The sequence below is a fragment of the Centruroides sculpturatus genome, unplaced genomic scaffold (genome assembly GCF_000671375.1).
Source record: "Centruroides sculpturatus isolate CEXI.00-Female unplaced genomic scaffold, Cexi_2.0 scaffold145, whole genome shotgun sequence".
Classification (NCBI taxonomy): domain Eukaryota; kingdom Metazoa; phylum Arthropoda; class Arachnida; order Scorpiones; family Buthidae; genus Centruroides; species Centruroides sculpturatus.
The window spans coordinates 942,054-957,520 of NW_019384293.1; the positions used below are offsets into that span (position 1 = coordinate 942,054).

A 15,467-nucleotide genomic window follows, 5' to 3' on the forward strand; every position below is an offset into this window, starting at 1 on the left:
TTTTTGATACTAAATTAACATCTGAAGTATAATTTTTTATTGTTTTTATATTTTTCAATATATTTATTTTGTTTGTACAAAATAAAAAAATAATTTTTAACGATACAATAGCCACGATTATTATTTTTAAAAAGTTTACGTTAGGCTTAACATCGACGAAAATTCAACGCGAAGCGACACGCGACGGAGAAAAATTTCAACACGGGATAGGTTAACATATTTTTTCGTGCATAATCGGTTATCCGAAAAATAAATTATCCGAACAGCCCGTCCCCAATTGATTCGGATAAACGACGCTCTACTGTTTATCGATAAAAAAATATAATTTTTTATACAGTCAAACTTGAATTTTAAAACTTGTAAAGCGCCAACAAGTATAAGAAAACTCTTTATATTTGTTAACTAATCAGAATGATGGGCTGCAATTTTTAATAATTTTTTGATTTAAAATATATGCTCTCCACCTGAAATTAATATTGTCTTACTTCTGAAAATCATACTCTTCCGTTAGCAGTAGATTTGTGCTGGTCATCTATTTAATGGGATCCCACCATTCACTGAGTGAATAAAACCACTAAATACTGGTCGTGGGTTCGCGCCTCGCCAACGGACTGGCCAGGTGGAAAACTCCACATGGCCAGACCATTGGTGACACCTATACGTTAGTAACACCTAAATATAGTTAACACGCTGGCCACGTGGAATTTTCTGGGTTTTGTTCACGTTGGTAACATCTAAATAGGGGCCAGTTTCTTTCAAAAGACATTCCAGGAGGTATTTCTTTCGGCAGATCGTCCATGTGTCGCGTAACCAAAATTCCAAATCAAATCGCGTGACTTTTAAATTAAATTGCCAAAGTCAAACTTGTACGTAAACAACCTAATTACCATTTTTGTGTGTTGGAAAACAAAGAATGATTGACCAATCCGTAAACAGAAGCAAAAAAATAAACAAAGTAAGCATTTATTTCCAGACAATAGAAACATCCAGAATGCGATCGAATATTCCATTAAAAAAGCATAAATTTATGCAGAATATGCACGATACACAAATACGGTAGTAGCGTGACTGTTTCTGCTTCTGTTTAACCGCCAAAGACAGTTTGTTACTGTTTTTCTGTGTAATACTGACAGTGATGATGCCACATATGAAAGGAAGAATTATTAGAAAGCTAGAATCGAATCAATTGCTGACAGACATTTCCAGGGCTCTTATGTGTTGCAGAGTGTCATTGGGACAGATTTCAAAAAAAAAAAAAAAACATATGTTGGAAGTCAACTAGGAAGTGAACGTTCAAGAGTTACCACTCCTCAACAGACCGCTGTTTGACGTTAACATTGTGTCATAACAGAAAAAAATATACGATGGGCAGCTGTCTACTGTCACTGATGTTAAATTTTCATGACAAACTGTTTACAGGAGGTTTCAGGCGAATGGCCATTTTGCTAAACGCTCATACGTTGTGTTTCATTGAACTCTGTGCAAGTTGTGTGGAACCCCTCGTTTAATGTAGTGTCAAGAATATTGACAGTGATTAAATTGGCCTTATTCTGTTCACTGATTAGTCCAGATTCAGTCTACAGAATAATCCTTCGACGAAAATAGAATATGGAGGATCAATATCTATATCAATATCTGGACCAATAAAGCTTCATCAATAACTGTTCCTTTCCTGAAAAAAAACAATAGCTTTTAATCCTTTAAAATCCACAACAAGACCAGTAACGAAACGTTTAATTAAAAGAATCTGCAGAGTCTCTAAATTTGGAGAATCTGGAAGTACCGATATCGCTTCATGAGCATTATGGAAAGAGATCAGTTTATATATGATATCATGGTCTGGAGCGGCGTTATGTTTAAAGGCCTCACTGAACTCCATGTTTTGCAAGAGGTAACATTACAGCTAGAAGATACAGAAAAAATGTTTTAAAATTTCACGTGAGACTTTTTTGGGGTGTTTTAATGCAGATTACTTATACATGGTTGTTAATACCCGCGCACATGGGTCTTGGAACTGCCAGCAAGATCCAGGAACGTTTAGAGGCATGTGTCTCTTTTCGTATGTCTTGTTCTTTTCCTAATTTCCAAGGGAGATCTGAATTCCATTACCAACAAACAACAAAAAATTCATAACTTCTAGTTTATTCTGCAAATATAAAAGAAACTAATGAACGATATTTGTCTATTGTCACATGCAACTTCGTCGTGTGCTGACTAAATTTGGCCTTGAAAACATAGAATGTTTCTTGTTTTCAAGGCTAAGTTAGCATCAATTGCAGCCAAAGTTACCTTGTGGAAGCCGTTGATCTGACGTTGAATCATAGTTTGAAGCTTCTTGCATAATGTATGATGTCCCTTTTTGTATAGCCTGTGGGCACCGCTAATAAAACCAAAAAAACATGTGTAAGATGCTCTAAGAAAATATGTTACATCCCATGCAGTGTGTAGCGTCTGTGTAATCCAAAACGAGTTGGTAGACGAACGGACAGCAATTGGTTAGAGAACGTACGTTTTATTTAAAAAATTCCTAATTCATATGCATTTCGGGTTGGCTTAAATTCCCAACCCCTCTTCAGTGCTGTTAAGATTACACAAAAAAAATATAATTTAAGGTTAGTTTTACGGTATTGGTTAGTAGGAACATAACTAAAAACGCGAGGTGATGATAACATAAAATTGCTATGTTACATCCCATCAGTTTTCACCAAAAATATTCCAGGAGCTTTACAATATGTTCCTCTTTAAGAATGGACTTTGCTCCCGACATAGTTGATAAACAACGTTATAATCAGCATGAGAAATTGCTGTGCAGTGTATGTGCGTGCAGGAGGCAACCACCCGCCATATTAATCATTTTGCTGTATAAAAAGATTTACGACAATGCTTAGAACTTTCTTGTTCTTCGTGTGACGTAATTCAGATAAAATTTTTGATTTTCATTTGTTTTAATGGATATAGAATATTTTAGTTGTATATAAGTTTCACACTATTCTGAGTTAAAGATTAAATTATTCTTATTTTTGAACATGAATATGTATACAATTCTAATTGTTTGAAATATAGTCAAATTTCGATTTAGCACCCCATTTATTCGTCTGTAAAGTTGACACTACATCAATTGTGGTATTAAATTGAAGTACCTCAAACAGTATGGATTACATATACTGTATAATAATGAATGTAAACATAAGTTTGAAAGTGACGTGATTTAGTGGTGACACTACCTGATAATTGTGTATTTAGTAACCTCCAAATATTGAAGAGTTCTTTATTTAATCTATCCATGAGTATTGATTGATACTTTACTATTCAGGAGATCATTGTAGTGAGGTTCGGCCGTGTTTCAATTTATCGCCATACTCGATTTATAATTGTATAATTATTTTCTAATTTTTTATTGCTAATTAACCAACTTCTAAAAAGTTTTTTTTTCGACAACATAAAAATTATTTTTAAACATTTTTAACTATAATTAATTTATACTTAAATATAATTTAACGGCAAAAAGACGGTTCACTTTACTTAATTAGCGTTGTTAAACATATTCAAAGTTAATTAATTATATAATAAATTTTGTAAAAAAATTAAATAATTTTTTTTAGTAATATAAAATGACAGAGGAAACTAATTAAGAGAGTACTTGTAAGCTTAAATTTGTAAAATTTTACAACTGAAATCACTATTTGTTAATTGTAATTTCGTAAGTTATAGCTTAGTTAAAGTTTTTAAGAACAAAGACATTTTCAAATTGATACTTTCATCAAATTATTCACTTTGAAATGACTTAACATTAAAGGAATATTGTCATTTACTTTCTAATCACGATTTTCCTCATCATTATCTTTATTAAATAAATTAACATTTGATGTGTTAGATCCTTTATTTCATTAAAAAAATCATTAAAAGTAAAACCTGCATAAGCCGGAATTTCTAGGTACCGAATACTTTTTCCGGTTTTGCAGGTTTCCGTTTTAAACAGGTTTTTTTTATCACAGAAAATTGCTCCGTTTCAAAGAATTTTTTCCGTTTAAGCAGGCTTCCGTTCCACTTTAGACAGGTTTTATTTTATATAATTTAAATTATATAAAATATTTACTTTAGAACCTCCAATAACGGACACCACAAAACAACGGCCATTTTTTTATGTTTCCGTCAATGGCCATTGTTTACAGGTTTGACTTTATTTGTCTAATTGAATAAATAAATAATAATAAATATATTTATGAAAATATTATAATTATTTAATTAAATTTAATTGAACTAATTTTTTAAAAAAAATTAGAATAAAAAAGAAAACGTTTTAAAAATAAAATAATTATTATTTTTTAAATTTTCTGTTTAAATTTTCTATAAAATTAATTTAATGATTTATTATTCAGAATTAAATATTTACATATTTTTATAATTACATGTAAATATTTAATCATGGAAATGAAATTAAAATAATTTAAAGTATATAATAAGCAAGTAATTTATTATCATTTCTAAAATCATTATTCTGTTTATTTAGCTTTGGGAAAAATATTAAATACAATTATTTATTATTGAAAAATTTACATTAATTAATAAATAAATGTAAAATAAAGAATTAATATTTTTGTTTATTTTTGGCTTCAGGAAACCTCGAAACGTCGAGAAATGCAAAAAAAAATTCTGGGATTTTTTTGTGTTTGTATGGATATTAGTTTATGTGTGGGCGTGGGTAAATGGGTAGTTGTATGGCACAATATTGTACACCTGATTTAATGCTTGATAACTCCTGTGCCTATTGCCTAAAATTTCTGAAATTTTGCAGGGTGGTTTAGATATTAGAGAGATTGATTTCATTAAATTTTGGTACATGAGAGTCGAGGGAGTGAAGAGATACAGGGGTTTATGTGATCTCTCAAGGGAGGTCTGACTTAAGAATTTACTCGTTATTAGCATTTACAATTTTTTTAAAATAAAATTAATCTCTAAGAAGTTAAGCGTTTTGTCATTTTATAATAATTAATCATTTATAAACGTTTTAAAATAAAATCTCATAACAGATGGCGCCATACACAATTTCATCTTTTTTTGCCGGGAAAGTTATGCAACTCGTTGCTAGACTTTTTCGTTTTACGTAAAACTGTAACTTTATTTAAATCTATTATAAAATAGATGATCAGTGTACAGCATAACATTATTATTTTATCACGATATCGTTAATATAAGTTTAGGAAAAATATTTTTATACTGTCATTTATAATTAGTAGAAATAAAACAGATAAATTAACAATTATTTATTGTGACGTCGTCACAATGTTGGGCTACATATTTTCGTCACAATACACGTAAGTTTAGTAGTGTCTTACCCCTGTACGTCATACTTTTCCTGTTATCAACGAAGTCATGTCGGCCATGTCTCTAACGTCTTTCTGAAGAAACATTTTTGAATTGAAATAACATAACTTTCGGCCAAAATTAAAAGTTATTATATAGTTAATCGGGCTTTCTGCCCCTAAAATTTCCATATCTGGTCTCGTCGTTCATCTATCTAGCATGTTTCTTGAGATTAAGAAAGAACAGACAGACGACACTGCATTTATTTGTAATTAATAAATCATTTTTTAATATATTTTTAGTTATTTTGGTTGAATTTTCGAAAAAAAAGAAAGTAAAATGAATGAAAACAATAGGAAAACAGTTAGAAAAAAAAACACATACGTAACACGATACCTAATTGGACAATATTGGTTAAGTTAAAATCAATATGGTTTTGTGTTTATTTTCTGTTTACAAAAATATAAATTTATTTCTCAGAGAATAAAAGAAAAACAATTGAACTTTATATATAGATTTTGTTCAGTTTTGAACTTCAAAATTGTTTTTATTTTATTTTATTTTTTTATTTTTCGGTTATACGATCCACAATCTAATGATATTTTCTGTTAGAAAATCTCACAGGGCACTTTACGATTCTATTTTCTAACAACACAGGTAAGATAAGAGGTTATTTTTTTTTCCTATTAAAAATTAACCTTTTCTTGGAAGTAATTTAAGTTTAGATGTCTTCTTAGATTTCTAAACTTTTTAGAAATAATAGAAAATAAAGGAGTAAGAAAAATTGTTTTAAAATTGCAGTTTCACGTTAGATTATCTTCAATTATTTATTCTATAAAATCTGTTTTAACTATTTATTATTTCGCGTTTAAACACGCTTAAGTTTATTATGCGACATTTGCCACAGCATACTATTCAACCGGATGATAATTTATAAATATTTCATTTATAAATTAAATTATCGAATAATCATTAATAAGTAAATAAATTTGTTACATTTTTTTATTAATTTTAAAAACCCCGAATCTCATTAAAGCTGTATAACAATTAACTATATAAATACCATCATCCTGTTGAATACAACAGGATGATGCTATTGATGAATGATAATTTAGAAATAATTTTATAAATTAAGTCATAAAGTAATTGTTAATAAATAAATAAAGAATTAAAATTTTTTATATATTTCTCATTAAGATGTAGAAGAATCATTAAGTACTACTATGAAACCATTTTAGATTAATTACATAAGAGTTTTGGTCATTTTCTGCGTATTATCATTAGTGCATAAAGTGAATGAATTATGATATTCTATGTTGTTCATCATCAAACAGTCTCTTCAAAAGCAATCAGACAGATGCCCTTCATCCACTTTAATTAATACTCGATCGACTTGAATATTGTATATAAATTAATACAATTAAATATGTATATAAGATATTTAAACTGAGATTTCACTTGTTTATTTTTTAAATATTATTCAAAAGTATTAAATTATACTTCTCTATTATTATTAATATATATATATAAACTTATCGGAATAGTAAATTACGAAACTCGCTAATTGTTTAATAAAATTTAATGAAACTGTTGATATGATGGATCGATATAACTCATCTTCTGTGTGTTAAGTCAAATGACATTCAAAGATTTCTCTTCCTTACAGATTTCTGACTGATGCCATTAATTATGTGTTAAGAATCTTATGATATATTTGCATAAAATTTATCTAGAGTTATGAAGAGTTACCGTTCATTGTGACCTTGTATTTCCAGTTACATCTATTATAAAGCTCGAAAATTCGAATTAAATCTATTGACTTGAAATTATTTGGTTCAAATTTAGATAAAAAATTCAAACTTTAGACCCATATAAAGTATTAAAAAACACACATACCATTTTCAGAATCATACAGATATATAATATGCTTCCACTGATAATGCTTAATAACATCCAAGATGGCTTCGAGGTATTGAGGTTTGAGGCTGATACCATAAGTGGACGGTCGTTCGGAGCTTGTTTCAGGAAATGCTGGACTCAGGAATGGCATTTGGAATGTATTACTGTAGGATGCCAAAGTATCGTAGGACGGTCCAGCCGCTGGAGCGACGAGAGTGAAGATCCCTCTACTCATCTGGAGGCACACTAAAAAAAGATAATAATAAATTAATTAATTAATTAAATGGTAAGCAACCATCGCATGCAATTTGTGAGAACTTTGTACAAAAATTTATACGTTATTCAAATTCTCTATAGGCTAATTCCATTGGTTCAATTAACGTGATGATGTTATTGTAAACCGGATTTAGTGATGTTATTAACAATAAACTCGGCAATTACTATGGCTCAAAATAATGTATAAGCAATTTTAATCAATTTTCTTAATTAATAGAAAAGTCTATAATAGTCTATAATGATAAATTTGAATATAAAATTGTGTTTATTTTTAAAATCTTCAAAATGCAATTATATTTGAATTATACTAAGTCAAGTATTTAATTAACTAAGCCAGCATCAATAGAATTTTAAAATATATATTAAAAATTCTATACTTTATATATATTTTATAATGTACATATTGATTTATTTCACATTTTTAGAGCTTCCAGAATGTATATTAAACACAGATTTTTCTGAAAATTGATAGCGAAGATATTAAACTAGTGACATACTTTCCCAGAACTTATTGCTTACAGTTAAATTCGAACTATGCTTAATAAAATTCCAAGAATATATTTTATAGAATTTCTGTATTACATACGTAAATTGTGATCAAAATTTTTTAGAATTTTTTAAAAATAAAATTAAACATTTAACCCTTATTATGATACCGAAAACAACAATTTACCTTATAAAATATTTTTAAAAAATCTAGCAGCGAGTTGCGTAACTTTTCCGCAAAAGTTAAAATTGCGTGTGGCGCCATCTGTTATGGGATTTTATTTTTAATATTTTAGAATGTTATTAATTATTTTAAAATGATAAAAGACTTAATTTTGAGGATAGAGATGAGTTTTGTAAAAAGTTGTAAATGTCAATAACGAGTAAAATCGTCATTAAGTCCTACCCCATGACACATGACTCCCCCTATCTCCGCATCTCCTTGATCTTCACCCACCAAAATTTAACAGCATCAATCTTCTTAACACGCAAATCTCCTTGCAAAATTTCAGAAATTTCCGACAAAAGGTACAGGAGTTATTAAGCTTCAAAGTGGGCGGTAAAACAAAATTATATTCAACTATAAAAAGTTTAAATTATTCAAACAGAAAAAAAATTATTTGGATATTTTAGAAAATAATTACAAATTCTCTTCCAAAAATCTGTATATTTTATATTCTTATGTAAAATTTATTTATAAAATTGTATTATTATAAAAGTGATATTCACATTCGTATTGTTATGAAATATTTCTTTGACGTTTGAAGTTGTTAGAATATCATCAGATTTCTGTATATATTTTAGAAAGATAAATATTTTATATTAAAATATCCAACAATACAACTTCATATGGAAAGATTATAGAATAAATTTTTCAAAAACATTTTCAATTTTCATAGTAATGTATATGTGTCATTGTATGTTGTTTATTTAACTTGTATATTTTTTTTTTAATTCAGACAACATATAATATTACATAAATATTTGTAAAAAATACGTTTTGAGAATATATATATATATATATTTAAAGGTACTAAACACGTGTGTGGGGTGTGGGGAATAAGGTGTGAAAGATATGAGCATGTTGCCTATAATGGAAGAAAGTAAAAGAGTAAACGTTAATGTAGTTATAATAGAGCATGATCTTAAGTAAAAGATGTGGTTGGTCTCTAGAGTAGGGTTGTTACAGAGCTTAGACATGACGTAACAGTTGAGGAAGTAGGATTTATTTTACCAGTTATTTGTTGAACCTGATTTGGATGATGAGTGAGAGGTGAGAATAGTTGAGGAGAAGATAAGTCTGGAGAGAAATAGGATAAATGATCGATTGATACCAGGGGTGGTATGATGCGTGGGAGAGCCTGTTGAAGTCAGAGGATTTCTGAAGGTTGTCAAGATGGAGCAGGCAGTTAGGATATAGAGTGGTGTATGAATAAGAGTTTTCAAAGAATGTTTTAGTTGAATACCCACGACAATAGGAGAGAATAGAGTTTGCCCTTTACCTTACCTTGTGACATCACAAGTTAGAAGGACTACATTAAAAGCAAAAATTATAAAGAGCACCCTTTATAAAAAAAGTAGTGTAAGGTTCGTATTTTAGACAAATCGCAATGCGACATATACTAAATACTACGTTCTTTTCGCCACACTTCGGGTCAGTCGCCATTTTTCCTTTACACGATCGAGAATTTTACACTTTTAAACTTTTAATTAAAATTAACGAATTGTGTACATTATATTTACGTAAATTTATTCTTTCTCTTTGCTTAAAATAAGTTCCTTTAACCTTATGTAATTACGTCATTAAGTATGGTTAAATTAAGGAACCTTAAAAGAAGAGTGCCAAACTTCTTATTATTGTTCTAGCTTGGTGAGAGGAATGGCTATGATAGTGAGTGGATTTAATAGATGTATGCATCGTGTATGATTTAAGAGAAAGGATGAAGAATTAAACGGTGGCAAATTTATGCATGTTCTGGACAAGAATGGCAGATAAATGGTGAACATGAAATTCTAACCTGAGAACTGAACAGAAATGGATCTCTCCAATTTAATGAGAAGTCTGATGAAGATATCTTGAAGGATTTCAAGGTAGTCGATGGAGAGAAAACTCTAGATGGATGAGGTGTAAAGAAAAGAGTTAAGGAGAGATTTGAAGAGCTTCAGATGGGTTTTGAAATCCACAAGTTTAGTTTTGAATTAGACGGCTATATATTCCAGGAGGTGACTTTGACTTTTTGAAGGTGAAGTCAAATCTATTGTTGTAGAAAACAAGAACCGAAAAAATTTACATTGGTTGAATACGTCAATGGGCTGTTTATCAAAGTTAGAAAATAGGAGCGTAGAAGATAATTAACCACTACTAAAACTTCAACTATTGTCAGGCCATTGTCTACTGTATATAGATGCATAAGATAGCTTACGTTAAAGATATAAAAAGTAAAAACCTGTCCACAACGAAACCTGTATAAAACGGAAACTTACCTAAACGGGAAGAATTCTTCAAAATGAAACGATTTTCTGTGTTTAAAAAAAAAAAACCTGTTCAAAACAGAAACCTGCCAAACCAGAAAAAGTGTTCGGTACTTTGTAATTTCGGTTTACGCAGGTTTTACTGTTTTTATAATATCTTTCAATGCATTAATTAGTTATAGCTAAAAAATGTACTGTACGACTTTATTTTTTATTTATTTAATACAGATATTAAAATTTATTTTAAATTAATATTTAAATGTTAATTAAATAAATGAAATCTCGTACGATATATTTTTTTTTCTATTAAATTAAGAATGTAACAAAAAAATTCCGTAATAATTAATATGATATTTATGATGATATATAAATATATTCTTCAAAAAATATTTTTTAATTTTTTTAATATTTTATACATTTAAGAATTATTAAGATAATTCTTAAATGTATAAAAAAAAATTATTATTCTTATTTTAACAATTTTCCTTCTGTATAAATCATAAAATTTAATTAAATTTAAGATGCTGGATATATAAAAATAAAATTAATTAATTTGAAAAATATGTTTATAAAATAAAATAAAAACACAAATAAAATGTTTTAAATTAATTTACAAAGTTTTGTTTCTATGTAATTTTATGTACTTCCTATTTTCGATTTTTAATAAAATCTTTTAAGAAAAATTATATAATTTTCTGAATAAATATATATATATATATACAAATAAATAAATGTAATCGTTTAGAACTAAATTTTGTAAGAGAGTGATGAGAAAATTATTTCCTTATTTTGTAGTTTGTATATTGATGTAACCGAAAAATAAAGGAAAGAAAGACAGAGAAACAGAGATAGAGATGGATACAGACAGAGAAACAGGGAAAACAGATAAAGATACACACAGTTAGATGGAAACAGAAAGGAAAACAGACAGACAGACAAGCTCGATCTTCATTCTCACTCTCTTTGTATCTGTATCTACCAATCCCTTTATGTTTGTCTCTATTCTCTTTTGTGTATTTCTTTCTTTGTCTCTATTCTCTCTCGTCTTTTTTCTTTGTCTTTATCTCTCTCTTATGTCTTTCTTTCTTTGTCTCTATCTGTTTCTTGTTTCCATCTTACTGTTTCAGTCTCTATATCAGTGCTTTTTTTTTCGTTTCTCTACCTCTCTATTTTTCTATCTTTATGAAGGACTAAGATAAAAAGACATATAGAGACAAATAAATACAGACTGAAAGGAGACAGACAAATAAACAAAGTTATTAGATGAAGAATGAAGAATCGAAGAAAAAGAGAACGGGAGACAGAAAGAAAATAAGAAAGAGTGAAATAAGATAGAAGATGTGGAAAAAAAGAAAGAAAAGAAACAGAGAAAGTGAGAGAGAATAAAAGAACGAGAAGAGGAAACACGAAAGAAAGAAAGAGGAGTGAAGATAGGAGAGGAGAGGATTAACTTTATCCAACGTAAATTCTGTAAATTAATTTAAACTCATGATCACACATTTCATGAAATAAAATTAATGTGAGTTTTGAATACCTCATAAATATATTAAATAATATATTATCATAACATTTTCAATGACATTGAATATTTTACTGACACAAATTAATTAACATTGATGATCTATCATTTGTTATTAATTATACAAAATTAATTAAAATTGAATATTTCAGAATCCAAAATAGAGAATATAATGAGATTCTCTCTTTAAATTTCATTTTAAAATCGTATAGAAAAATACAGTAATAGTGTATGCAGAATCGGCATACAAATATTCATCCTTAAATTGAAATCTACGGAAAATTATATCAAAATAGGTTAAAAGTTCATGTAAATTTAGCGAGAATTTGTACGAAATTCATAAAATAATTTAGTTATATATCCTATTTATTTAGAACATTTTTCAAAAATATTTTTTTTATATTATATTGAAAAAGTATATAAATAACAGGTTTGTTGCAAAACATTACTTCCTGAACTCATGAATGATTTGTTTTTTTTTTAAATAACTTATTGGAATTTTTTATATAAATAAAAGCTAAAATATTTCTCAGAAAGTTTATAAAATAATTTAATTTTTTATTTGTGTTTCAAATAACATTTTATAATAATGTTTAATGCCGAATTGACAAGCTGAGAAACAGTTTCGTACGAAGAGTGGAGTCAGAAATCCACATTAAAATCGAAAATGATTGCTATTTCCTCTCTTCAGAAAGCATTTTCATGTGTCAGATATATATATATATATATATATATATATTCTAATATCAGAATGCCATTTCGAATACAAAAAAGTTGATATTCTATTTATCAACTTTTGCTTCAGGGCAGATTTCAAGCGCTTACTTGAAAATTTACCTTGAGAGACAATGTAGATGTTTGAGAATTGTTTCGAATTCCTGATTAGAATTTCAAATTTCAAAATCTTTCCAATTTGCTGATGTAATGATAGCATTGAAGACTTTCAACAAAACAAATTATCTAGATGATTGAATAATCACAAACTTGTGCGATGAGGGGTTTACTATTTATACAACAGAATTTTCTCACAATGTGAATTTATACAACTCACTAGAAATCAATGTTTAGTTTATTCTTTCTATACAAAACTTACAAATTTTTCTTTTCCTTTAATATTTTACAATTTTAGAATGGATTAACTCTTGTTGTTTTCAATTTAAATTTATTCAATCTGATTTTTCAATTGATGTAACTCAAGAAGAATCATACTTTACAGTCAAAGAATACTAATATTTTTTTATATATATATCGATTCAATCTACAAGATTTACATGATATAAAATTTTTCCATCGTAAATTTTATTATATTTTCACACAACTGACTTTGATGAAAATATTTAAAAATAAAAATCTTCAAAGATAATTCGATTTTTCTGGTTCTTCAAACCAACATGTATTAAAAATTAATTGGGATTACTGGATTTCTGTATAAGAAATTAGTTTAAAAGTATTTAACGAACTGGTTCTTATCTTTGTGTATATTTTAACATAAAAATTGTTAAAAATACACCATACATTTTGAAGCTAATACACGTAATTCATTCTTGAGGAATCCATATTCAGTAGCCTAATTTTGAATACTAGTAATATATTTTTTTTAAAATTTGAATTTATATTCGATTTATCAGCTTTTTTTTTGCTTTTTTATCTCATTGAAAGTCTGGCCCATCCCGATATAACCCCAATAAAAAAATATATAAACGATGTTAAAATTGAGATTCACCATCCAATGCCATATCTTGTAACTACATTCTTTCATTTGTTTTCCGCTTGTCAATCACAACTATTGGAGTGTTGCAACGAATGTTTTTAGTCATTTTTCAGCAACAAGATTTTTATTTATTTATTTTAACAGTTTGACATTTATTTTTAAAGAATTTTATTATTATTTATTTCAATTTCTTACGCTTACACGGCGATTCTTTCTACCAGTTTAAATCTCAAACAAGTTATATTTTGGAATAATATAATAACATATGTCACATAAAATATTTCGAATAATATATTTTTTATATATTAAAAAGTAATAATAGAATTATTAATAAATAAATTAGTTTAAAGAAAAACATTTCTAAACTAAATAATTTTACAAGTTTGAAATATTAAAAGTGAGAATTTTAAAATATATTTTAAAATCAAAAGTAGCAACATATTTTATTTAATAATTTTAAAAGTACTCATAAATTCTAAAAATATCTTAATAATAAATTTTTGTTCAAAAAGTATTATTAATATTATATAAAAGAAGCCTTGTTAAAAAGTTTTAAAATTTAAAGTATAAGTCATAATTTACTCCCAATTTTTATGGCCCACTAAGTGGTAAAACCATTGAACACTGGTCATGGTTTAGCGCCTGATCAATAGTCTGATCCACGTGGAGTTTTTTCGGGTTTTCTTCACGTTAGTAACACCTAAATAGGGGCCATTTCCCTTAAAAGACCTCCCGGGAGGCATTTCCCCACAGTAGATCGTTCATGTCTTGCGTTGCTATAGCCCATGAAAACCAAATCGTGTTCAGTAGTTTTATCTACTCGGCTACTAGTAGGTCTTTTTAAAAATATTTACTTACTTTTCTAGGTTAACAATTAAAATATATATACAATTAAAGTAAGAATTCTTGTTTTAGGACCATCAGAGATGTACTAACAGATACAGATAGGACCTAAGAGACACGAGATGAAGCTCAGACTAGTCATAAATGTAAGTTCTATTCCTCTTCGAAAGCTATAAAAGATGTATGAATAATAATAATAAAACAAAAGTAGACTTTTCATGACTTATCAAAAGTAACTTTTACATAAAAAATTATCATGTAATATATAATTTAAAGACTAAAAAAACCAGAAAAATCAAATTAATCAAAGCCATCTGTATGAAAATATAATAAATTGTACTACGTGAAAATTTTACAACATGTAAATCTTAGATTGAATCGATTTGATCCTAATTCTGGAGTTTGATGAAATGGTTTTATTGCTCTGTATCTTATTGTCTAAATCTGATGACACATCCACTTTCATATCTGGACCTACGTGAGCTATTAAGTGAGGAGACAGATTTAATTATAAGCCATAAAAATCCTCCAAATTATTATGGATCTTATAATTGTTTGTTAAAACTTTTGTAATTATTATTTAATGACATTAAATAAAAATGTATAACGTATTCATATTTATGCAGCGATCACTTCAATTATGTTCTGCAGGATTCCTAAGATTTACAACCTGTTAACAAATACTTATATATATATATATTCTAATATCAGAATGCCATTTCGAATACAAAAAAGTTGATATTCTATTTATCAACTTTTGCTTCAGGGCAGATTTCAAGCGCTTACTTGAAAATTTACCTTGAGAGACAATGTAGATGTTTGAGAATTGTTTCGAATTCCTGATTAGAATTTCAAATTTCAAAATCTTTCCAATTTGCTGATGTAATGATAGCATTGAAGACTTTCAACAAAACAAATTATCTAGATGATTGAATAATCACAAACTTGTGCGATGAG

General features: G+C 27.8%; 1 protein-coding gene across 1 annotated transcript in view; it reads right to left on the minus strand.

The window, feature by feature from the left end:
* The window catches only part of LOC111618325 (glutamate receptor 1-like), a 37,791-nt gene extending 30,344 nt beyond the window's left edge, over window positions 1-7,447 (minus strand). Inside the window, exon 1 of the mRNA XM_023359857.1 lies at window positions 7,201-7,447. Within this exon, the coding sequence (XP_023215625.1) occupies window positions 7,201-7,438 (238 nt within the window). The 5' untranslated portion in view covers window positions 7,439-7,447. The remainder of the gene's footprint in view (window positions 1-7,200) is intronic.
* Between the last annotated feature and the right edge of the window lie 8,020 nt (window positions 7,448-15,467).